The sequence below is a fragment of the Mustela nigripes genome, chromosome 4 (assembly GCF_022355385.1).
Source record: "Mustela nigripes isolate SB6536 chromosome 4, MUSNIG.SB6536, whole genome shotgun sequence".
NCBI lineage: Eukaryota > Metazoa > Chordata > Mammalia > Carnivora > Mustelidae > Mustela > Mustela nigripes.
In genome coordinates, this window is record NC_081560.1 from 103,339,658 (window position 1) to 103,363,314 (window position 23,657).

The 23,657-nt window shown below is 48.4% G+C and overlaps 1 protein-coding gene across 2 annotated transcripts; it reads left to right on the forward strand.

Annotated features, from left to right (window-relative positions):
• Window positions 1-1,673: 1,673 nt before the first annotated feature.
• On the forward strand, window positions 1,674-22,290 carry INHBA (inhibin subunit beta A). 2 transcript variants are annotated; one of them, XM_059395787.1, is made up of 3 exons: window positions 1,674-1,995; window positions 10,365-10,930; window positions 20,418-22,290. In XM_059395787.1, exons 2-3 carry the CDS (start codon window positions 10,543-10,545, stop codon window positions 21,302-21,304), a joined length of 1,275 nt encoding a protein of 424 aa, XP_059251770.1. In that variant the 5' UTR covers window positions 1,674-1,995; window positions 10,365-10,542; the 3' UTR covers window positions 21,305-22,290. The 2 variants fall into 2 exon arrangements, with proteins under 2 accessions (XP_059251770.1, XP_059251769.1); XM_059395786.1 differs by lacking the exon at window positions 1,674-1,995 and adding an exon at window positions 7,734-7,816.
• Window positions 22,291-23,657: the final 1,367 nt, after the last annotated feature.

A 23,657-nucleotide genomic window follows, 5' to 3' on the forward strand; every position in this document is an offset into this window, starting at 1 on the left:
AAGAAGCAGGCTCCCCGCTGAGCAGGGACCCTGACAGGGCCTGGATCCCAGGACCCTGAGATCATGACCTGAGCCAAGGGCAGAGGCTTAACTGGCTCAGCCAGCCAGGTGCTCCCCTGATAGCTTTTTGTAGCTCGTCTGCCCCCCTCCCTGTGCTCCATAGAGAGACAATGACAGTTCACTTCAGTTTGCTGAAGTTTTGAGAAAAAGGAGAAGTAATACCTAGTAGGTAGCGGGCACGCCCTCTGTGCTTTGTGGGGCTTAGCTCATGAGCCCTCCCCGCAATCCTCTAAAAGGGGGTCCCATTATTGCCAGCATTCACTGGCCAGGTAACGAGCAACAACTAGGTCATTTGCCCAGCACCCCCAGCTTGAAAGTGGTGGAAACCGGATTTGAATCCAGGCAGCCTTGCTGCAGGACCAACTCCCTTAACCATGACTTTTTGGCCCATCTTCACATGGAGTTTTTCCTACTTCAGATCCCTGGAGGTGCAGAGACTATGCCCTTGGTGACCACGTGGCCGTGTGTAGCCGCATCCATCCTGATCATTTGGGTCCTCTTCCCGATGGGCTGTCCTGTCCAATCAGACGCCACTGGGCCAGTGTGAACCGAGGGTCACTTGGGATGCTACGTATGGTTCCAGAGACTGCCTCCCTCTTAAGCCAAGGAAGAAGCTGTTTCTGGAGAGGACCTTCCTCCTTGGAACAAGGACCCTTGGGGGAGATCTGGCCTTTCCGTGCCTCCATCTGAAAGCTAAGCTCTTCTATGGGAGTCTGGATTGAAGGTTAGGGATGATGGCTCAGAGGGGGAAAGTGTGAAATGGTAATCGCTTTCATATGACACTTGAGAAATGTTATAATAAAGCTGAGTAAATGGGAGCGTGAGTTAGCCCAGTCTTTTGCCTAATGATGTCACCCACTTTCTACTTCCTCCAGCCTATGATTAATAAAAGGGGGATTATTACAGTAACTCATTCCTAGTGGGCAGCAGTGACGTCAGCAACAGCTGAGCAAACTGACTACATTTAGTCGTGCGTGTGTATGTGGGCATTTTTTTTTTTCCCTGTGACTAACATGAAGCTAAGAGCATCTAATAAAACAAAAGCTCCTTGCAATTTGGGAACTTACTGGGTGAACTCTTTTCTACAGGGAGCACCATTTTAATTTTTCTCATGTCATAGTTCAATAATCATATTGGAGTTAGCCAAATGACATGATGGGCTTTCTGCCCCTGTTCACTAATCAATCCCAAATTGATCTCGGCTCTTTGGGAGAAGCTGTTTTCCTTCTAATACAATGGCTCTCCCTTCTTTCATTGGTCTCTCTCACCCTTGAAAAGGAACTCAGTGAAGACCAAGAAAAGGGATGGTGGGCATCAGTAGTTTTTCTGAAAGTTGAAGATGAGTTGTAGAATCTGGAGGTTCTAAACTCTCAGAACATTGCACCTACAGTTTGCTTTTCCAAGCTGATAAAGGCTTACAGAGGTCCTGCTTGCTAGTTCACCTTTGCAAACTTGACCTTCCTAAAATGAGAGCGAGGCACCTGGAAATATTTACTAACCGAGCTGAACCAGAGCCAGGGTGTGCTGTCAGTGTGCACAAAAGTACACAGTGACCGGAATAGTGGCGCTCCCGTCGTGCGGGTCCGGACGTGCCACGGAGCTGCTCCCACAGAGGCATAGAACCTTTGGACTCTTTCTATCAGCACACGAGGGATGCAGCAATTCCCTGATTTAAAAAAAAAAAAAATACATACAAAAAACTGTCCCGTCCCTGGCCTTTTCTGCGTCTTCCCCTCTGAAGCTCCAATTTGGGAACAGGTCGTGGGGTATCTTTGCGGATAGATGAAGCTGGATTAGAATCAAGATCTCTGCCCTTATGGGTCCAGTGGACTTTCTAGGCTAAACGTGTATGTCCTCAAGACGGCTCCATGGACATCGCTCTCTGAGGGGACCCGGGGAGAGAAATGATGACAACAGTCCATCGGATGGGTTCTTGTGAGTATTTTCCTACTCTTCTGGGGCAACAGGAAGGTCCAACCCTGTAGCAGAGGTTTCCTGTTTGGCTTAGAACTGAGTTATGCGAAACAATTTGGAAATATATATTGGCTGGCAAGGACTTTGTGTGCACATTTACTCAGTTCTTATTCATGAGAGTGGTTTTTTTTTTTTTCCCCTCCTCACTATATGTTTTTTGGTAGAAGATCATGTCTCTCTATATATTGAGTTTTTCCTAAGTAGTAAATGGTTACTTCTTGGGAAGAAATCCAGGCATTTCTGAATCATTTGGAAGTAGATTGGGGCCTCAGGTTCCAAAATAACCATCTACCTGAGGAGACTGTGATTCACATGTTGGAGTTGATGAAATGGCCACAGGGTGTCTAAGATATTCCGCTCAAGGGTGTCTCTTCATCTTAAAACAATCTCTGACTGGCCCCCTCCTTTCTGGATGAGCCCAGTCGCTCTGGGATTAAGTCATGAGCCAGGCAAGTTGGTCTCATCATGTGGAGAACAGCATTTTACTTCTAAGTGAGTTGGATCCAGGAAAATTCCCTCTTGTGGGTCTCAGCAACACCAGTGGGTGACGACCACGGTGATTTTCCAAGACATGGGACCCTGCAAACAGTCCCGTTCCCCCACCTCCACCTCCACCCCCCAGGCTTTAAGGAAAGCCCCACCTGTCAGGGTACAGCTTTCCTCAAATAGTCCATACCATTTCCTCTTAAAAGGGAAGTTTGGAGAATATAATCTTGCTTGGAACAGGCGTTAGGATTTAGGAAAGCATTCTGTTTTATCTCTTTGGATATTGACTCTGTGTCATTCCCCTAAGGTATTAAACAAATAAAACCAAGCTCCATCATATTTGTTTGCTCAGGGAGAAAGGTGCGGTAATCTCACTTTTGTGAATTTTGCTTCAGGGAATTCTCCATTGTGTGGATTTATCTGACACCGGATTGCTAAAATGAACAACTCATTCTTCCCTCACTTACCCTTCTCCAGGAGTCTCTTGTCTCCTAACAACTTGGGTGTGGGCCAGCTCATGTCGTTTCATTGCTGGTCACCAAGGTTCTGCTTTGGGTTGGAACACAAAGCCAGCACGAAATGTCTAGCGGCTGCACTGGACAGTTAGTGGGGATGGCGACAATGTCACCCCAGAGGTACCCTTGTTCTGTGTCAGTATCTCTGTGGGGTGTGGGCCTCCATGAATCAGGAAGCACAAGACATGCGAGGAGGCAGAATCACTTAAATTATGAAGATTTTGCCTAGTTGCCAAGGCCCCTTGGAGCACACCTAGGAAGGGAATTAGGTGAAACTGGAAAATTTAAATTCTTGATCAGGGTTTCTCAACTGCAGAACAATCACCATTTGGAGCCCGATAACTTCTCCGTTTCTGGGGGCTGATCTATGCATGGCAGCATCCCGGGTCTCTACCCACTAGATGCCCTTAGAACTTTTCTTCCCTGATACGTCAGGCGAAATTGTGTTCAAACATTGTCTAATGTCTCCTGGGGAGGAAAATCATCAACCGCTACTGTAGATGGGAAGAATAGTTTACTGGGTTTTTTCTTCTCCTTCTCCACCTTTTTCTCCTCCTTCTCCCCCTTCTTCTTCTATTTTCCTAATCATTTCAGTCGTAGCATCTGAGTTCCCTCGGTTTAGATAAGACATTTCCAAATACTCAGCAAACAGAGAAGCTGTACACAGTACAAGGCTTCGTGGGCTATTCTGGTGGTTCTCAGAGAAATATGAGGTTTAGGAATTGGGTTTGGGATTAACTATTTCTGACCCTGTTATTTTCTAATGAGTTTTGGAGGAATTTTAATGTCTCCCTCTCCCTCTCTGGCTGTGTTGGTTGCTTGATTTGACTTAAAAGCAGACAGCTTCCAGGTTCAACTGTGGATCTGGAATGCTGATCCGTCCTTGTCCCAAGTCTCTCTAACTAACCCAAGGGCCCAGGCAATGGGCAGGCTCCGGCTGTCCAGGAAACAGGCAGGGCTTGCCAACCCTGTATTCCATCTCAACCATTTGACGAGACTCCTGATCTCACTGCAGCAAATATCACTCTGGATCCTGCCCACGTTTTCTGGATTCTGAGCTGCCTCTCGAGGGAGTCACGGCTCCCCACTGAGGCAAGGCTTTCCTGCCTTGAACCCAGAATAACACGGCAGCTGCTGAGAACACCTCGAGTCTTTTTGATTTCTCTCCATAGTCACGTTTTATGTTCCGTTTCCCAGACGGGATGAACCAGAAATCATGCTTTTTTGGAAACAGATTTTTCATAGGAAGGAACGAAAACACCCTGAGTTGTCAGCGGCAGAGTCCACGCTCCGAACCCCCCCCCCCCCCCCCAGCCTCCTGCCATTTCAGCTGAATCAGACGACAACTTGCTGGTCACCTGCTTGGGGCGTTTGTGTCCCCTGGCGTGTATTTTTCACCAAATAACAGCAGTGCGTGAACCGCAGGGAAAATAAGAGAGCCGTGAAAAACGGCCCCGTTTTCTAGGCCTGTCTCCTTGTTCCAGGAGTAGTGAGCAAAGAGACCAATTAATAGCATGGATGAAAGCCGAAGGACATACGGTTTGCCTGAGAAGAAAAATGAACATTCTTGCTTCTTGATCTCTGCCAACTTTGTACGGGGACAGCTGCTGCCACGGGTAAACACCACTATAAGTTAGCCGTGCCCTAAGGTGTGTGGCACCACAGGCCACAGGGAGGCCCCCCCGGGGACGCCAGTCTCTCCTCTCTTCCCACCACTGAGCTCTTATCCTTAAATGAACTTTGTTTTTTGACCAGCTCACTAATTGTGATTGAAAACACCAGCTCCCCAGCAAGGCACAAGCACTGGAGTTAGCAGCAGCAAGACGGGCCCTAATTGCTCCATTTACATAAAAGTAGAAACATACAACGTCTAAATATAAATCTCTGGCACATCGTGCCTTTTGCAATTACAGTAAAATAAGGTACCACAGTTTCCCTCCCGGCTCCTTCTCGCAGCAAGCTGCTCCGCCGGGTTCTCCAGGGGCCGCTCCTCGAGGCGAGAACAGAGCCCCTGCAAGCGCTTGGGCGAGTAGTCGGGAGCTTTGTGAAGTCGCCAGTAAATCAGGCCGCCTGCACTAGGTGGAAAACGCGGTGGCAGCGGGCCACCGTGCTAGCGCAGAAGCGGGTCGGACCCAGCTCCACGCGGGGGAAGGGGACAGCTCGTGGGGCGTGAGCGCTCCCCGCGCGCCCCTGCCCGCGCCGCCGCCCTCCCGCGGGTCCCCGCGCTGGTTCCTGACCCCGGCCCTGCTTCCGACCCTGGCACCGAGGGCTGGGTTCAGAGATTCCCAGCTGCACTCACTGAATAGTGATTCCCCCCCACCCTCTCTTTCTCCCCCTTCGCTGAATTCTTTAGCTGCCAAAAGGGGGGAAAAATCAAGAGCTGCTCTTAAAAGAAGTTGCCCTTGCTGGTGCTCGGGGTAAAAATAGAGGCGGCCGCTTCGGAGCGGCTTGGCCCAGACTCCGGCGCCGCGAGCCGGGCTCGAGCAGCGGCCGCGTTCCGGCGTGATCCCTGGGAGCTGCCAGCAGGTGTTGCTCAAGGTACAGTAGCAGGCCGAGCAGCGGGGACCGCAGGGCCGGGCGTGGGGACGCTGCGGGGGGAGGGGGCCGGAAGTGAAAGAGAAACCAAACCGAGGCAGGAAAAGGAGATGCTTGTCAGGAGTTGGGCTGACCCCTGGGCCCTGAGTTCGGCAGGCAAGAGCTCTTTCCCGGTCCTCGAGATGCGACCCAAGTTGTTTTAACCTGCCTGTGTCCTCTAGGCCCCCCCCCCCCCCCCCCCGCCCCCACCTTAATTTCCACGGAGTGAGGAGGCATTTCCAGCGTGGCTCAGCTCTAAGGCTGGGGATTCAGGTAGAGGATGACATCACTGCGGGTGGGCTGACCCGGTAAGTGGGCACCTCGGTGGCATCCGGGGGCCAACTCGATCTGAGTCACACACACATGTAGAAGAAGGTCGCTCCTCTAGAAGGGGCTCTACACGTCTCTGGGACACGAATGTGGACAGAAAGCCCCCAAGGCATCTCCAAAAGAGTATCACCTGCGATCTTCTGAGCATGCCCTTGACCCTGCAGTTGAGTATTGTGGATCCCACTTGATAGGCCCAGACACTGAGGGCTGAGGTTCTGTTGGGTAGCAAACCATGGAACAGGGTCTGTCTGATCTGGGTTTGTTTTGTGCCCCCAAAGTCATAAACACGATGGTATTTCCAGGACACCAGGGTTCATGCCTGGGGTGGGGGTGGGGGGACAGGGGGTTTCAGAGGCCCTGCCTGCCAGGGCTGTCCAGGAGTGCTCATCAGAAAGGCTGGTGAAGTTCCTTTCTTCCATAGAGGTTGAGTCCCTCCCTCCGATTCCAAACTGATTGGCAGGGAGTTTTGGAGTTAACCAGAACTGATCCTGTCTCTATCTTTCCTTCCCAGACTCCCTCTGTTCTTCTACAACCTAATGATTTAATTTCTTACTTTATTTCTGCGTATGCAGTTCTTAGACTACCCCCCCCCCCACCCCAATGCACAGCTCACCATCCACACTCTCTCTGTGCTTAGCCAAGGCAGACCCTCCCACACAGCAAACTTTTGGTGTCCTAAAGGAACCTTCTCCAACTACACATCAGGAGGCCAGAGCCTCTATATTTTGCTTGTGGGCACAGTGAAAAGTTTATTTTATGCATGTTAAATCCTGCATACAAAACAACATATCTGGTCATATGGCTTTCATTAGCTCCCAATTTTGCACATTTTATTCAACTTGTCATGAGTCCCGGCTCATGCTTCAGCTTTGCTCCTTCAAACAACCCTTCCCCACTGTGCTGGTCTGAAGATTCCTCCCAACTGTGTTATTTCTCAGCCTTGCTAGCAACCCTCTCCCCCAACAGAAACTCTCACCATCTTAACTCCTATTCCAAGGAACGTTTGTTTCTTTTCATTAATCTCATGTTATATTCGCAACAACTTAGAAATCACAGGACTGGCAGTTCTGATAAAGAAGAATGATGTGTGAGCTTGCTTTCTTTCTCTGTTAGTTGGATTGGAATTCTTAAAGACTTGGGAAGGATAGGTACAAAGTTCACTAGCAGAGAATGAGTATTTTCCAAGTTCTGGGTGATATGTGATTCATGAAGCAGACATTCAATTTCAAGACGTAAAATCATAGTGTAAGTCAGGGAAGGCAGACCATTCTCATATAGGTAAACATATTTTCCCCTTTTTCTCCCCTCCATGAAGGATCTTATTTTAAAAAGTAAAATCAGAATCCCCATAAAGAGCACTGCAAATTTTCTTCCCTGTAAGAAACAATAAAATACTTTGTAAATAGAGGCAACTTCATGAAGTAACAGATGTTTTATGTGAAGACATAAAACTGAACCTGAATATAATGAGAAGTGTGTGCTCGAGCAGTAAAAGTTGGAAGCTGGACACTCAGGGAGCTCTAGCTGTTCAATGTCAGTGTTTTTCTAAAAGGTAGTCTAGTCGGTCAGAGGTTTCCCTGGCTCTCGGTGATCACCAAGTAGTGTCCCAGCAGCCAAGAAAGGCTTTCCATTAGATAATGAATTATGAAATATGTCTCACACTGGAAAAACCAGTCATCTGCTGATGTCATGCTGATTCTAACCAATCCCAAACAAAGCCCCAGCCCTCCTCTGTTTGAGTGGTACCAATGTGTGAGTGTGCAAAGAAGTAGTACAGTATAAAACTTCAGAGTGCCAAAACCATGAAGAGGAACTCCTCAGACAGCTCTTACCACATGATCCAAGAGTCTGCTGGTGGAAGAGAGAGGACCGGAAAGGTAATGCTTTTTAACTCTTACTTAGGAGGTCTTGACACATGCAGAGTAGTTCAAAAGGTTGGAAGGAATTTACTTACTGCTTTTCCAGGCACGTTGTTGATTTGTACCTTTGATATGATCCAGGCAGCTTAATACAGCTTTTAATAGTAGAACATGCAAATAGACGGCGTGTGTATTCAACCCACTCAGCACTTATAGACAAGTACATATGCCACAGAGAAAGCTGTTTTTAAGAGCTCCACTCACCACCAGTAAATTCAGGGAACACACACACACACAGACAGAGAGGATCCAAATATTGATAAGCTGCCCTTATCTCCGTGCGGCTCTTAGGACCCTCTGAGTTGTTTGGAGTCATTAGACCTAGAGTTTTATTTCAGACTCTCTTGTAAAATTTAATTGGGCTACAAAATGCTTTGGGTGCTGTACATGTGACGCCAAATACGGTAGATTATGTTAAGTTTTGTATTTCAAAGATGTTTGATTAACGGGTTATAATGCAGCTGCCCCCTCCCCATTCTCTATCACCATTACCCCTACTTAAAAAAAAAAAAAAAATTAGACTCTTTAAGGAATGTCGACCAGGTCTTAAGAAGAAGAGCAGAGTAATTGATGTTCCTGGAGAAGAAATCCCAAACTGTGATAGGTGGCTTGGAACAGAGAAAGTCTTGCAAGTAATTGTTTTGGAAAAGGGGGACAGGGTGTCAGATTCAGAAAAGCATTGTTATCTCTGCAAACTGTAATTTTACCTTAATGTCACAGTTTCCTCACCCTCCTCCTCTTGCCCTCAGATCCTAGGCTTGTAGTAATGATATTTATTAACTTTTTCCACCCAGAGCTCATTGCTTAACTACAAAACTCTGAACACACTAGGTGTCAGATATAAGCTGACTATATCTACAGAAACTGAGGGCTTATGTGTGGGAAAGAAACCGAGAGAAAGAAAGCTTTAACAGATGGACTTCTTAAAGATACTTCTGCATGATAAAAGCAATAAGACAGAAAATGAAAAAAGGGTGGTGGGGGGGAGAATAAAAAAAACTCAGAGAGGCATTGTTTAAAAATTCACATTTTTCTTTTTCTGTGAACGCTGAAATCCGTGATGATTTCATCTGTGCTGTTCCTTTGGGGGGATAAAGGAGCCATCAAGGGGCCCAGTCCAGGAACACGTTGGTCCAGGACAGGGTAGGAGGCAGGCTGAAAAAGTCTCACAGGGCAGAGGAAATCATTGGTCAATTTATTTTGGAGAGTCTTTTCCCCTGGGACCAGTTATCCAAGTCCTAGGAGCACACTGTTTGTAGGAAATAATGTGGGAAAGGCCAAATGAATTTTGCATTTTATCTGTTAAGTCCGGGCTGGAGGTGGTGGGCTGCAGAGAGTGTGTGTGTGTGTGTGTGTGTGTGTGTGTGTGTGTAGGGCAGAAGGGGGCGGCGGTGGTTAGGGAGAGGGGAGAGAGTTTCAGGTGACAGGAGCAGGTAGAATATTCCCTGTGAATCCTTCAGTGCCTGGTTGCGTTTTGCAGTTGGGGAAAGTAGAGTGTCTGAGATGACCCCAGACAGCAATTCTATTCCGTTCCCTCAGATCCCCCACCAGAGCGGGTGACCCTGAACATTTAAATATGAATGAATGGGAAGCCGGCAACCTCCAGGACTCCCTCTCACCGGCTGGCAGACCCAGAGGCTCCCCAGCCCCTCTGCCCTTGACCCCCACTACCTGTCTGCCCACCTCCTGGAACCCCTGGCCTTGCCTCAGGAGGCAGGGGCGGGGGGTGCGGGGTGGGGGGGGGTGTCACCTAGAGCTGCAGGGTGGAGGGCCCTGGGGGCAGATCGTTTCAACCTAGTCATCCCCGGAGATTGGGACAGTGCCTTCCAGTGGGGTTTTCTTTCCCCTCCAAAAGAGGAAGAAGGTGAAGCAAGGGGACTGGGCAGAGAAAGCAAAAGAAAGGGGGGAGGGAAGTAGAACAAAATTAGGAGGATTTCTTTCAGAAGGGAAAGTAGAACTCCCGAGAATGGTGATATCTGAAGAGAGGTGTGTGTGAGGGAACAGTGAGCAGAAGGAAAGCAGCCTGTCAGAAAACGGGCTGTCCCTCCCCTTCCTAATCACAGCCTCTACTCACAAACTCCCTCCCTCGCCCATTCACGCACTCACTTAGGACCAATCGTTCTCTCTCCTCTCTCTCTCTCTCTCCTTCTCTCTCTCTCCCTCCCTCTCCCTCTCTCTCTCCCTCTCTCCCCCTCGTGCGCCCTCTCCCTGTCTCTCTCTCCCTGTCTCTCCCTCCCTCTCTCCCTCCCTCCCTCTCTCTCCCTCTCCCCCCTTCTCTCCTCTCTCTCCCGTTCTCCCTGTCTCTCTCCCTCCCATCCTCTCTCTGTCTCTGTCTGTCCCCCCCCCCCTGTCTCTCCCTCCCTCCCTCCCTCCCTCCCTCCTTTTCTCTTACTCGGAGACAGTCAGAACTCTCCTCCCTGACAGCCACAAACCTACAGCACTGACTGCCTTCCGAGAGGGAACCTGCAAACAAAACTTCACAGAAAACTTTTTGTTCTTGTTCCAGAGAATTTGCTGAAGAGGAGAAGGGGGAAAAAAAATAAAAAATTAAAAAAAAAAAAAAGAAAGAAAGAGAGAAAGAAAAAAAACAACACAACACAACAACAACAACAAAACCTGTGCGCGAGGGGGGAGGAAAAGCAGGGCCTTTTAAAAAGGCAATCACAACAACTTTTGCTGCCAGGATGCCCTTGCTTTGGCTGCGAGGATTTCTGTTGGCGAGTTGCTGGATTATAGTGAAGAGCTCCCCCACCCCGGGATCCGAGGGGCACGGCGCGGCCCCCGACTGCCCGTCCTGCGCGCTGGCCGCCCTCCCAAAGGACGTGCCCAACTCTCAGCCGGAGATGGTGGAGGCCGTCAAGAAGCACATTCTGAACATGCTGCACTTGAAGAAGAGACCCGAAGTCACGCAGCCGGTGCCCAAGGCGGCGCTTCTGAACGCCATCCGAAAGCTCCATGTGGGCAAAGTGGGGGAGAACGGGTACGTGGAGATAGAGGATGACATCGGCAGGAGGGCAGAAATGAATGAACTCATGGAGCAGACCTCGGAGATCATCACGTTCGCGGAATCAGGTCGGTGCGGGCGTTCGCGGGTGGGGGCGGCGCGCCCCGGGCCGGCCGGCCGAGGAGGAACTTGCGCCCGCGGCGGCGGCGGGGCGCCCGGGGGAGGTCACTCGGCGGCGGGCGCCGGCGACGGCGGCGGCGGCCGGAGGGCAGGCGGGGGAGCGGGCTGCGCCCGCACGGGATTCTAGCCCGACCCCGGCCGCGGGCAGCTCGCTCGCACTTGCTGAACTCGGCCGGTCGCCCCGAGCGAGCTGCGAGGGCCGGGCTGCGTCTGGACGCCCGCGGTGCCCGCGGCTCGCTCGCCCTGCCTCGGGAACCGGCTCGGAGCAGCCCCGAGGGGGAGCCCGGGCGTCTGCGGGTGCGGGGGGAGGGGGTCCAGGAGGCCCCCGGACCGCATCCAAAGTTTCGGGGGGGGGGCGTGCGCGGAGTGCGGGGTCGCGGGGAACGGCACAGATGAAGTCATTGTCTTCCAGCGAACCTTCCCTTTAAAAGTCTAGCCAGGGGCCACCCCGGGGAAGGAGGGCATGCTTCTGATTAGTGACAGCCCCTTCTCCCTTCAGAAACTCCGTCTTCCGGGAGCACAGGCATCACCTTCCAGGCAGGGAAGAGGGACTTTGGGGGACAGCTGACACTGAGCCGGCAGTCACTTTTGGAACACTGACTTTTTTGCTCTCTCAGCAACCGCCGCCACCACCACCACCAAAAGAGAGTTTTGTTCTCTGCAAAGTTACTAAGAGCTCTCTGCCAAGGAATGCAACCTTGACAAAGTGCTTCAGATACTACGCTGAACTCTCACTCAATCCTTAAGAGGAAGAACTTTAATAGGTCCCAATCATTGGCTCAGGACCACAGGAACCTGTTGCTGAGTAGACAGATACCTGTCAGAAGTGTGGCCACAGACGTGGAGGCAGATTATTTTTACAGTTAGGGGACTCAGACCCGTCGCATGCGGCAAGCCCGTGCACGCCCGGGCACACAGATGTGTTCATACCCTGTTACTTTCACGGTAATGCCAGCCTAAAGAATCATATCTCTTGCCAAACCCATGTGAAAGGAATGCCATTGTTTTGTTTGGTGGAGCATATGGCCAGTAAAGTACGTGCAGGGACTCCCAGCATATCTGTTTAAAAGTTTGCCGCAGCAGTATAAACAATTAAGGCAACACTCAGAATTTCCAATCCTGAAAACCTGTTGACTCAGATGTTCTGTTTTCAAGAAAACCGTGCCAGACCTGGGCATCCTTTTGGGGAGCAGATAGCCTGCTTGGCTTCCTGGCTTCCCTGGTGAGAGAAGCCCTGCTGCCCTACAAGCTTCCTGGCAGGACAGTGTCTCTCTCTCTCTCTCTCACCAGAAGCTTCTCTTCAAAGAAGGGCTCTCTTTCTCTAAAGCTCTTTCTAGATGCAGGCCCCAAAGGACATGATCCTTAGAACTTTATCTGTTAAAGTTTATTGAGGAGACCAAGTCAGGGTGGCCTTTCCACCTTGCCACTCACCTTTCCTGATGGCAGGGCAGGGAAGAAAGTGCTTTACTGACATTCAGTCCCATGGAGGGGAACGGATTCCAGTAGTCTAGAGGTCTGTCTGCTCCCTGTGCTGATACAAAGGGAACCCGTATAGGTTTTTATATACCAGTTACTACACATGATGGCTTGAATTTCAGGCCCTACTCCATTGGCCTTACCTGTGTCAGATGACTAAGTATACCTATTCCCTGGGACCACTATTAACATACACCTGATGCTGGAGAAAGCCTTGCTTCCTGACCTAGCTGACTTGTCTAGCAAATCCCGCTCTTGGCATTGAGAGGTTCTGCAGTGAAAGAATTTGACCTTTTACATTCTTTCTTACTTATGGCCTTCATCTCAGAGGCCATCTTTTTCTCATTTATAGGAAATCTTGCCCTTTTTTTCCTTTTTCTTTCCCGTTAGGTGTTTAGTTTAAAAGAAATTGAGTTACTTTTTTAAAAGGTGATTCATTGGACTCACGTGTTGACTCCAGTTTAAGGTTTGTAATGGAAAACTTCTCCTGGTTGAGTTTACAACTCGACTTCGGGTGAGCTGCTGGAGTCCCAGAGAAGGTTTATGACACACTTACTTATTTTTCTCATCTGAGAAGTTTCACACATCAACTTCAGGTTGATTTACTAGGATTTCGTGGAATTAATGATTGCTATCTGGGCAGCTGATTCTCCAAGAGGAGTTGCTGATTTTGCCAACCAGTAAAGAGTTTTATCATCTGACTATACAAAAATGTCTTGCTCCTTTTGGAATAACTCAACCTTAATGATATTCAAACTATGTCAAATGTAAGAACTTGGAGAATAGCAGACGGTATTCATTTTTCTTTCCTCCACAAACTCTTTTTTGTACAGCGTGGAAGGCTGTGAGTCACTGCCACCGAGACCCGGGCCACAGAGGCATACCCATAGATGTGTCTTTCAAACTTAAGATTCCCCGGTTGGGGGGTTTCATGTCTAATTTTTGCCTCAGCCCCTCTTGATGGTTAACTAAAGCCCATGATGTGGCCCAGCAGTGAGGGGCCACCAAAAACTCAAGTGCCTAGAACTCTTGGAACTGAGTTTGTCCCATTTGGGCTCAGGTGGAAGGTTCCCCATCTTTGTAAAGTTGATACGAGTTGTTACTAACTGAGGGGTGAGGAATTGCACCCTGACCCCCTGAAATTTCTCCCAACAGATCAAAATTATTTTTTTGTAACACATGTCACCCAAGATGACTGCATTCTCAGGACAGCTGGCACAGAATGCTCTGTGTCTACCTGAAGACCTTAAAGGAGAAGAAGGGATGGGTAGGGTCAAGTGCGCTCTCTGTGTAATTGTCAGCCAGGCTGAAATCAGTGGCCTTCTCAATGGCTCAATCTTATTTTACCTTCTTGTGATCTGTGACAATATCTGGTCAGTGTACAGTAACAGCATATTACCGAGTCTCCATATGCTGCCAGATTTATATGCTGATTATGGTAATCAACATAGCAATTGACAACACTTGTTGAAGAACAGATAGGGACAGAAGGACAAAGGAAGCCCCAGGAAATGCACAATGCTGGCTAAGCCCAGGTGCTGTTGAAAGCAACATATAAATCTCCCCCGCTTGGAGGATTCCCGTTACAGAAGGGTTGAATTAGAAATACGCACTTGCCAAACGGGGGTCTAAGAAGGCTGGCTTGGGGGACTATTTTTCCCCAGCCCAAGAAAGTCATCTCAAGCCAGAGCTGACTCAGACCGATTTCATGCCAGCCTAAGGAAATTTCCTGCGAGTTACCCTGCACTGAAGGGTGCTTTTAGGGGTTACACACTTTCTTCTCTCGATAATGAAAAGTGATGGGCCACAAGAGGGCGCATTCCAAAGACTTTTGCTCCTCAGCGGTTAATCTAGGGAAAGGCATTTTCGGCTCCTGGAAGCCCCATTCTGTAGCGCCCAAATCTTGGTACCTATCCGTTGCCCCCTGCTTTCTCTCATCCTCCAGAAAATGTGAGGATTTTATGGGATGGGAGAAACATGGCTCTCTGGGACCCAGTAAATGAGACGGAAGAAAGGAAGTGGGGATTCTAGTGATACATGGGAGCATTCTGGAGCTCTGTGGAGGACAGAGGAATGAAACATTTCAGAAGCAAACAAAGCAGAGCATGGAGAAGTGTGACCATGAATCATCAGCAACGCTGATCTGCTCACACATCTCTCCCTAAGACGGCGGCTGCCTGGCTTTGACCAAAATGCCTTCAACCTCCCCTCATTGTGTGGCCTGGTTTGCCTGTCTTATCAATGCTTTTCAGCAACAAATGACAAGTGACTTCCAACAGGGAGGAAAGGGCTGTTTGCTGTGAGAATCTGGGTACAGCTTCGGAAGATACGTTTGTTTCTAAACTGAGCGGGGAGCCAAATGGGGGAGAAGAAACAAGAAGCAAGATGCCTCGTGGTTTGGGCCTGTGACGTGGGGTCGGAGTTAGCGTGGGGGAGCCCTCAGAGGATAGAAAGTCAGCTTTCATATATGGAGAACTGGGAGTCATACCTTCTCAGGCACTTTTAATGAAAACCTGTATTTGTCTTGGCCCCTTTTGCTAACCTGTACTGGAGCGTGAGCTGTCGATCAGAATTCCTCATACTCCAGCGGTTCCTGGACCCCAAACCAAAAGTGCAAAAGTTCTCAGGAACTTTGGAAGAAGTCGCTGAAATTTCTGTAGGTTGAATCTTAAGAATTTTTTCTACTTCTTTTCGGAACCTAAAACCCCTTTCTCTCTCTCTTTCTCTCTCTATTTATTTCATCACCACTGAAATGGAAGACACAGGAATGTCGCCTGGCATTTACAATTCAATAGCAGATCGGAAGAAAAAAAAATAGGAAGGCTAACAAAACCAATCCAGATAATTTATGACCAAACTTGTAGTTCTGCTCCAAGGCAAAACCCTCGGCTTCAGGTTAAGGGAGGCATCACCTCTAGGACCTCACTTGCTGCCTTCTGCAGAAACCCCTGGAAACAGTCCAAATGCAGAGTTAGTGACTCAGAGGACACGCATGCGCACCTGGTTGCCCCGTATGCTCCCACCAGTGACCGCACCATCTACGCATAGCGAAATCTGGGTCCAGAATGCAAAATTGAAGTAACTGCCGCATTTCACAACAAGGCTTTTCCCCCATCTCGAGTTAAAATCCTCCATAAACAACAAGATTTTCCACATTCACATTAGAGATGGAATTATTACCCCTATGTACAAGAGCAGGATGCTTTAAGCAGGAACACGGTGAGGAAAACAAAACGGAACACAAACCAAATACTCTGTGTATCTGTGTGTGTGTGTGTGTGTGTGTTGCTTATTTCATTGGAAATGTTCATACGCCCACAGATCTGAGGTGAGGGCTTGAGGAAGAGCAGAATTTTGAGTCTTGGCGTGGGGGATGGGAACAACCAGGGGCTTGGTTGCTTAACCCTCGGCAGGCCTGCTTTCCTGCTTGAGTTCTTAAAAATATCTGAAAAATTCTGAGAGCAAAGGAAAAAAGGTGCTTTGGGGATTCTTCCTTGCAGCTTCTGGTCTTTCCTCTGTTGCAACCCCTTGCCCAGCAGCATTTCAAAGGTCTTCCCTGTAAGGTGCCATCTTTATACCTCCTACTCATTCTTATGCACCTCTCTCTCTGCCCTTGGTTTTGTGTCCACCGGGCTCATAGAGGTTTAAGTGATGAAATATTATCACCCACATGGGTTTGCGTGGGACTTTCTTAGTGAATTACTCAGGCAGAGAGGCTGTGATACAAGACTTGCTCACGAGCCTCGGGAGGGAAAAAATAGCACAGAGGATGAAAAGAATATTATCAGAGAGTAGGTAATGAAAGGTTAGCAAAGCCAACAGCTATATCTAGGTAGCTAGGTAATAATGCAGGAACCCAGTGCGCACCTGTACCAACTAATCTGTACCTGCTCACAAAGCATTGTGGGAAGGCTTCCATTACAGGATTTGATGCAGGAGATCGTTAAGTCAAACCTGAAACTGATTAGTAATTGATCCTAAACACCTCAGCCTCAGGCAACCTCCTTCCATTTTTCAAATTGCTATGCCTAGAGATTTGAGGACTGGAGCATTCTCAAAGCACCACCGCAGTCTAACACTCTCTCTTAGGTCAGATACAGATAAAGGGAATAGAATCAAGTGACAAGTTCTATTTTTCATACCTAAGAAATTTGAGGGTTGTAATATCTTTCTGAAACCTACAGCCCTGATAAATATTAATCATCTCAGCTTCTAGCTGTCTCATTCTCTCCACCCCCTTCTGCAATGAAAGCTAAATGTAAAAGAGAAAACAAAAACAAAAACAAAAAAACATTGCACTGTTTAATAAGTCAAATACAATAGAACTTTTAAAATGTACCTGCATGTAAGGTAGACATTAGGAAGACTTGCATCTCTCTCTTCCCCCTGTTCTCCTGAGCATTATGGCAACAGCATTTTCATGAAATTGGATCTGTTTTATTTTTTTTCCCTGATAAAATATCATGCAATATACAAATAGCAGTTCCAGAAATGGACACCAGGAGAAGGAGGCGACAGGCATGTCAATTAGTAGGGGGAAAATCCAAATGTCAGAAATATGGGGGAGAGATTCAGCAAGCAGGCAATAGATGTGAATACAGGAACAGTCTTTTCAAGCTCAGATAATTAAACCGATGCGTAAATCAGCCCTGTGCTTCTCCACACACGCGGGCGATGCCACACAGTTAATTATTAGCCAGGACCAGGTTGAAAGTCATTTTATGATGCCTCCCTGATCCTAATATAACAGCACCTGACAGATTGAGCCCCCTCTAATGAGCACTCTCTTTGTACGATCCTCTCTCAGGAACACTAAATCATTTGCTTCCGAGTACAGCTGCTTGTGAAGAAGGGGTGGGGCTAGCTCATGCCTTAGAAACCTGCCCTGGTGGAATGAGGGGCTGTCCTGTGGGCTGTTCCTGGAAGCCAGGGACCTCAGCCTCCCTGGCCCCTACAAAAGCAATCTGCATGTACTCTAGCTCCTTGGATCAAGTCAGCCAATTAGCCCACCCTGGCCCCCGCCCCACCCCCAGCCTCTGTAGACATTCTGGACTCGCTTCTTAGAAAGCCCACCGTGGGCTGGTCCACACTGCCATCGGGATCCTCTCTCTACCGGAGGAAGGACCATCTATCTACCTTCCCCAGACCCTCCTGCCAAGCCGGGGGGAAAAGCAGAGAGGATCTTGTGGGAATGAGTTACCTGAAACCCAGAGAACTTTCCCATCCCAAGGACGAGTCAGAGTCTCCAGTTTCACACTCTTTCCTAGAAAAACAAAACACAGACTCGGTGCCCTCTGGCTTCTCTAATTTAGCAGCTACTATCTCTCTGTCTTTACAGTGGCACCCGGCACAGAGTAAGGTTTCAGAACAGCAGGTAGCTTGTTACTATTCTCTGAGGGACACTGAGGGCGGTTCCTGCACTCCCATCCAGGGGCGGCTGTCTGGGCTTGGGGAGCTTCCAGAAGGACCCTACCCCTTCAGATCTGCTGCTGAATGTCTTTAAATTTAAATCATTAAGCTCTCCCTCCTGGAATCTTCTCTTTTTTCTTCCCTTCCCCGCCCCCCCCAAAAGCCAAACAGCATATCAGAAAACCCACCAGCTTTTAGCAAAGAGGAATACTGTCTTCACGTCTTGAAAAGAAATCACGTTCCTTAAAAAATGACAGTCTCCCCTCCTTCTAACTGCTCTCTACTCTGGTGATCTAATCGCGAACCTAGCTTTATCATTCATTTTAACCCCTGCCAGAGATCCAAGGCTGGAGCAGAGGGACCTCCCCCAACCCCTCCACCCCACCACCTCCCACCACCAGCACCACCACCTTGGAGGCCAACGTGCTAGCGACTTTATACCAAGATGCCAGAGAATCTTTTGTATACATATGTAGCCTTTCCTGGCCCTGGCCTCAGTAATTTACCACTATCAGAATCACAGCATGCAGTGTGTGTTAAATTAAGAACAGAATCTTCAGTGCGCAATGCACAGAAAAGCCTGCCTTCTGATGCAAAGAGAACTTGAAACTGTGCCGAAAATTTATAGTACCGTAAACATCTCAGGGCTGAGAGTGATAAGTATGGCTGGATTTCCTTTAGCTATAGAAATCCAGGCAGGGAGACCCTCCCAGGGAGTTGCGAGTTCTAAGATGACCTTCCCCAACATTGTTCTCTAATTTGCGTCCGGGATGCGTGTACGCTGGACAGTTGTCAGCAGGTACCCACAGGAGGCGGTCGGGCAAAGAGGGCATGTTTCATAGACCAGCGAGCGGTAAAAGTGTGACTGAGGGAAGCTGTTTCCTCGATCGGAACGTTCCAGTCTGGACACCTGTTCCTCGCAGTAAATGTTGCCGCGTGTATAGACACACAGGTGCTTATGGAAAGAAAAGAGAACGGTTTAAGTTAGGCAGGAACTGCACGGTCTCTGAATCCAACTGCCTTGCCAGTGTGGGGATCTCCTTTCTGTTAGTAGCAGTTGCTGTAATTGGGGCTCATTAAGCTGCATTCAGAAGGGAAGGAGGCAAAAACGGGGGATGCAGCAGTGGGAGGTGGATCTCTTAATCTAACATGACTGGATGCTGAGGACGTGGTTGCCTCGTTCCTGGGGCCGTGACAGTGAATAAGATAGATAGGATCTCAGACCAGGGGCGTCCTAAATCAGATCGGCAGGGGGGTCAGGGCGGTCAGGGATTGAACCCTTATCAAGCAAGGGCAGCCAATGAAGGTGATTTATTGAGAACAGGAGTGTTCTAGGCAGGTGTCACTGCCTGGAGGTGAGAAAGTGTAGCGGTACAGCTGACCTTGAACAAACACCGTGTGGCTGCACCACAGAGGACGGGGCACTGGGAGAGAGCTGGTGGTGAAAGTGAGGCAGTCAAGGTCATGCCCAGAATCCCAGATAGTTTCTGTTTTATACCTGCTTCATGGAGCAATGATTGGAAAGGGGCCTGGCTCTATGCTGGAGAACCAAATGCAAGAAAAATCTGCTGCAGGGACCCGGGAAAGAAAGAACAGAGGGGTGGGGCAGGTCATGCATGGCCAAGGCGGAGTCTAGCTCGGTGGGCACTAGCTCCACTTACTTACATGGGGGGGTGCCTGTGTATTTCTGTGGGAATAGCATCACTTTGACAGCTTGCTAGAGCTCACAGTGGGTTTTCTTTCTTTCTTTCTTTTTTAAAATTATACTATTCTTTTTTATTTGACAGAGAGAGAGAGAGAGCGCGCAAGAAAGGAAACAAGCAGGGGGAGCGGGAGAGGGAGAAGTAGGCTTTCCGCCAAGTGGGAAGCCCAGTGCAGGGCTTGATCTCAGGACTCTGGGATCATGACCTGAGCTGAAGGCAGATGCTTAACGACTGAGCCACCCATGTTACGTCAAGCCTGCTGCAAAGTGGGTCCAATGTCATTGTGCCATTCCCATTTTATAGAAGATGCAACTGAGATTAAGCAGTGAACAGACGCAGAGCACCCCCGCACCCCCACCGCAGGCTCCTGGACACTGGCTGAGATCTAGGCTCTTTTCTTTTTAGAGCCAGGAGTTGACAGACTTTCTCCGGAAAGGGCCCAGAGCACATGTGTCAGCTTTGCAGAGCCCGTCCCTGTTGTGGCCATTCAGCTCCATGATCGAGGGCAGAAGCAGCCATAGACAGCCTATAAAGAACTGAGTGTAGCTGTGGTCCCATAAAACTTCATTTATGGACACTGAAGTGTAAATTTCATGTAATTTTCACATGACACAAAATACGCTTTCTCTTTCACCATTTAAAAATGTCAACACCTTTCTGCGGGCCGGTGGGCTGTTAACTCGCTGACCCCTGCCGGAGATGGCTCACAGCAGAGGCCCCGTGCTTGCCTGAGATGAGTGTGTGCTGATCCACCCCCCTCACCCCTGCCCCCCTCCCCCCCCCCCCCCCCACACACACACAACTAACGAGTGTCCCTGCTCTCTCTCGTGCTGTGTTTCATCCGCAGGCACAGCCAGGAAAACGCTGCACTTTGAGATTTCCAAAGAAGGCAGTGACCTGTCCGTGGTGGAGCGAGCCGAAGTCTGGCTCTTCCTCAAAGTCCCCAAGGCCAACAGGACCAGGACCAAAGTCACCATCCGGCTCTTGCAGAAGCACCCGCAGGGCAGCGCGGACGCAGGGGAGGACGCCGAGGAGATGGGCTTCGCGGAGGAGAGGAACGAAGTGTTGATATCGGAAAAGGTGGTGGACGCGCGCAAGAGCACCTGGCACATCTTTCCGGTGTCCAGCAGCATCCAGCGGTTGCTGGACCAGGGCAGGAGCTCCCTGGACGTTCGGATTGCCTGCGAGCAGTGCCATGAGACGGGCGCCAGCCTGGTGCTCCTGGGCAAGAAGAAGAAGAAGGAGGAGGAGGGGGAGGGGAAGAAGAAGGACGGAGCAGACGGAGGGGCAGGGGCGGACGAGGACAAGGAGCAGTCTCACAGACCTTTCCTCATGCTGCAGGCCCGCCAGTCAGAAGACCACCCCCACCGGCGGCGGCGGCGGGGCCTGGAGTGCGACGGCAAGGTCAACATCTGCTGTAAGAAACAGTTCTTTGTCAGCTTCAAGGACATCGGCTGGAACGACTGGATCATCGCTCCCTCCGGCTATCACGCCAACTACTGTGAGGGCGAGTGCCCGAGCCACATAGCAGGCACGTCGGGGTCCTCGCTCTCCTTCCACTCGACCGTCATCAACCACTACCGAATGCGGGGGCACAGCCCGTTCGCCAACCTCAAGTCGTGCTGTGTGCCCACCAAGCTGAGACCCATGTCCATGCTGTACTATGACGATGGGCAGAACATCATCAAGAAGGACATTCAGAACATGATAGTGGAGGAGTGCGGGTGCTCATAGAGCGCCCGGCCCCGGGGGACGGGGAGTCAGAGCGGTCCAGAGAAGACAGTGGCGAGATGAAGAAATGTTTAAGGTTTCTGAGTTAAACAAGCAGAAAAAAAAAAAAAAAATAGAAATTAAAAAAAAAAAAAAACCTAAAAACAAAACCTGAAACAGATGAAGGAAGATGTGGAAAAATTCCTTAGCCAGAGCTCAGAGATGAAGCAGTGAACCAGATGGGAATTGGGAGGGAGAGGGAGAACAGCGCCCCCTTCATTTCTTCTGATATCAAGGTGATGACGTCAGTTGCTTACATGGGAGTATTGTCTCCTCCTTTTCAGTCCCCTTTTCAGTGTGAGCCTCGAAGTCGACTTGTCTAGTCTGCAATAACGTGGGCAGGCACAACCCAAATAGCATCTAGAAAGCCATGAGTTTGGAAGAGCCAGTTACCCAGGTTGTAAGGTATGTCTGTGTGGCCCTCTCTCTGTGTATATCAGCCCGTGCATACACGCGCACGCGCGCACACACACACACACACACACACACACACAGAGGCATTTCCACACGACACGTGCATACACGTATAGGCAAGGGAACAGTAGTATGAGGTGGTCACACTTCTTTTTTCTGCACCAGTTTTGCGACAAAGCAAAACAAAACAAAAACCAACCTAAAAACAGAACAAAACAAACATTTGAGACCAAGAATGGGAAGAGAGCAAAATCAAGGAACAAAGAATACCAAGTTACATTTCGTTAAGGTGCTTATGATCTTAGTACTATGCAACCTAATAGGTTTGAAACTGTTTACCTGAGAGAGAACAAAATGAGAGACTTTTTTGTATTGGAAGTAACCTGATTAATTTTTATTTTCTTCAAGGAGAGATACTTGAAAGGAATATGTTTGTCCATCTGTTGGATCCAAACATTTCTATATTTTGTAAATGTTGTTTTTTTTTTATCGTTTACTATTTGCACTACAATGGTGTTTGACCTGTCTAATCCTTATTTAACAAGTATTTTCTTTGGGTGGGGGTTGGGGGGGTTAAGAGCTGCACTTAATGTGAGCTATAAGAGAACTGCTACAGCACACAAAATAGCTATTTTTATTATTATAATTATAATTATTATTATTATTTTGTACCTTAAAAATAGACACATACACCAAAGACATTTGTGTGAGCCTTTAAACAGTCTGTCTGTGGTTGGTATCATTCACCATCAGTGAGTCAGGGGTTGGGATTCAAGGCGGAGTAGGGTGGATGGCGTTCAGGCTGGAGAGACCTGAGAAGTTTGGTTTTTTGACTCCTTTGACATCCATGAAACGGGACATTTCATACTGGATGTACAGTAGTTGTACACTGTCGGCTATCATAGAATACTACATGCTTGTCCGTGTATATGTACATGGCTTGTGCATATGCATACCTGTATGTATATAAACATGGATCGCATCATATGCCCATGCACATTTTAAGCACGTCAGGCTGTCATTTTGTAATGTTCTTAAAGCAATGAATGTTTGTGTGCAAAACACAGTATTTTTAAGAAGGATAGGCTATCGTTTTTGCTTTTCCTCTGAACTAGGTGGACACATTTTCAAAAATGTGGATGGGAAGAAGCCTGGAAACTCCAGCGACTATTTTCAGCAAGACCCTCTTTCATTGTGCAGGGACCCAGCTCCCTCCTCTTTCTTGCCCCCCCCCAATCCCCCCAGATATTTCCTGTGGGGGAAAACAGGAAACTCGTGTTCTTCAAGGTTCTAGGCTGATTTGTGTGTGTGTGTGTGTGTGTGTGTGTGTGTGTGACTTATATTTATTATCTATTGGAATCAATCTTAAATCAGAAAGCTTTTTCAGAAAGAAAAAAAATTCATCTTTAGGCCAAAATAAGAGTTGGGTACTTTTTCGGGGGGAGAGGGGGGTGATTACGGCCTAATTGTGAGAGATATGACTTGCTGGGCTAAATAATATTGCTGTCACTAATTAAAAGATAAATAACTTGGGGAAAAGTCTTAAGAGATTAGGAATAAGAAAGAGAACTGCGGGGTGGCATCAGTGGTAAAAATCCCTAATATTTTAATTTACAGCCAAAACTCTTGGTATATAAGTTTGTATGTATTGACTCAGATGCAAAAAAGAAAAAAAAAAACACTTTGTTTTATAAATATCAAAGTACATGCTTAAAGCTAAATTTCTACTAATTTATTCCACAGTATTTAGCTTGCCTAGAATAGCTAATAAGTTATTCATTTATATGCTTTTAAAAATACAGAGCCTTATTTTTACTGACTTGTTTGAAGTTTGCAAAAACTGAAAAAAATACTAATAATTTGGAAAAATTGCATCCGTTAGTATTTTGTAAAATACCGAAGC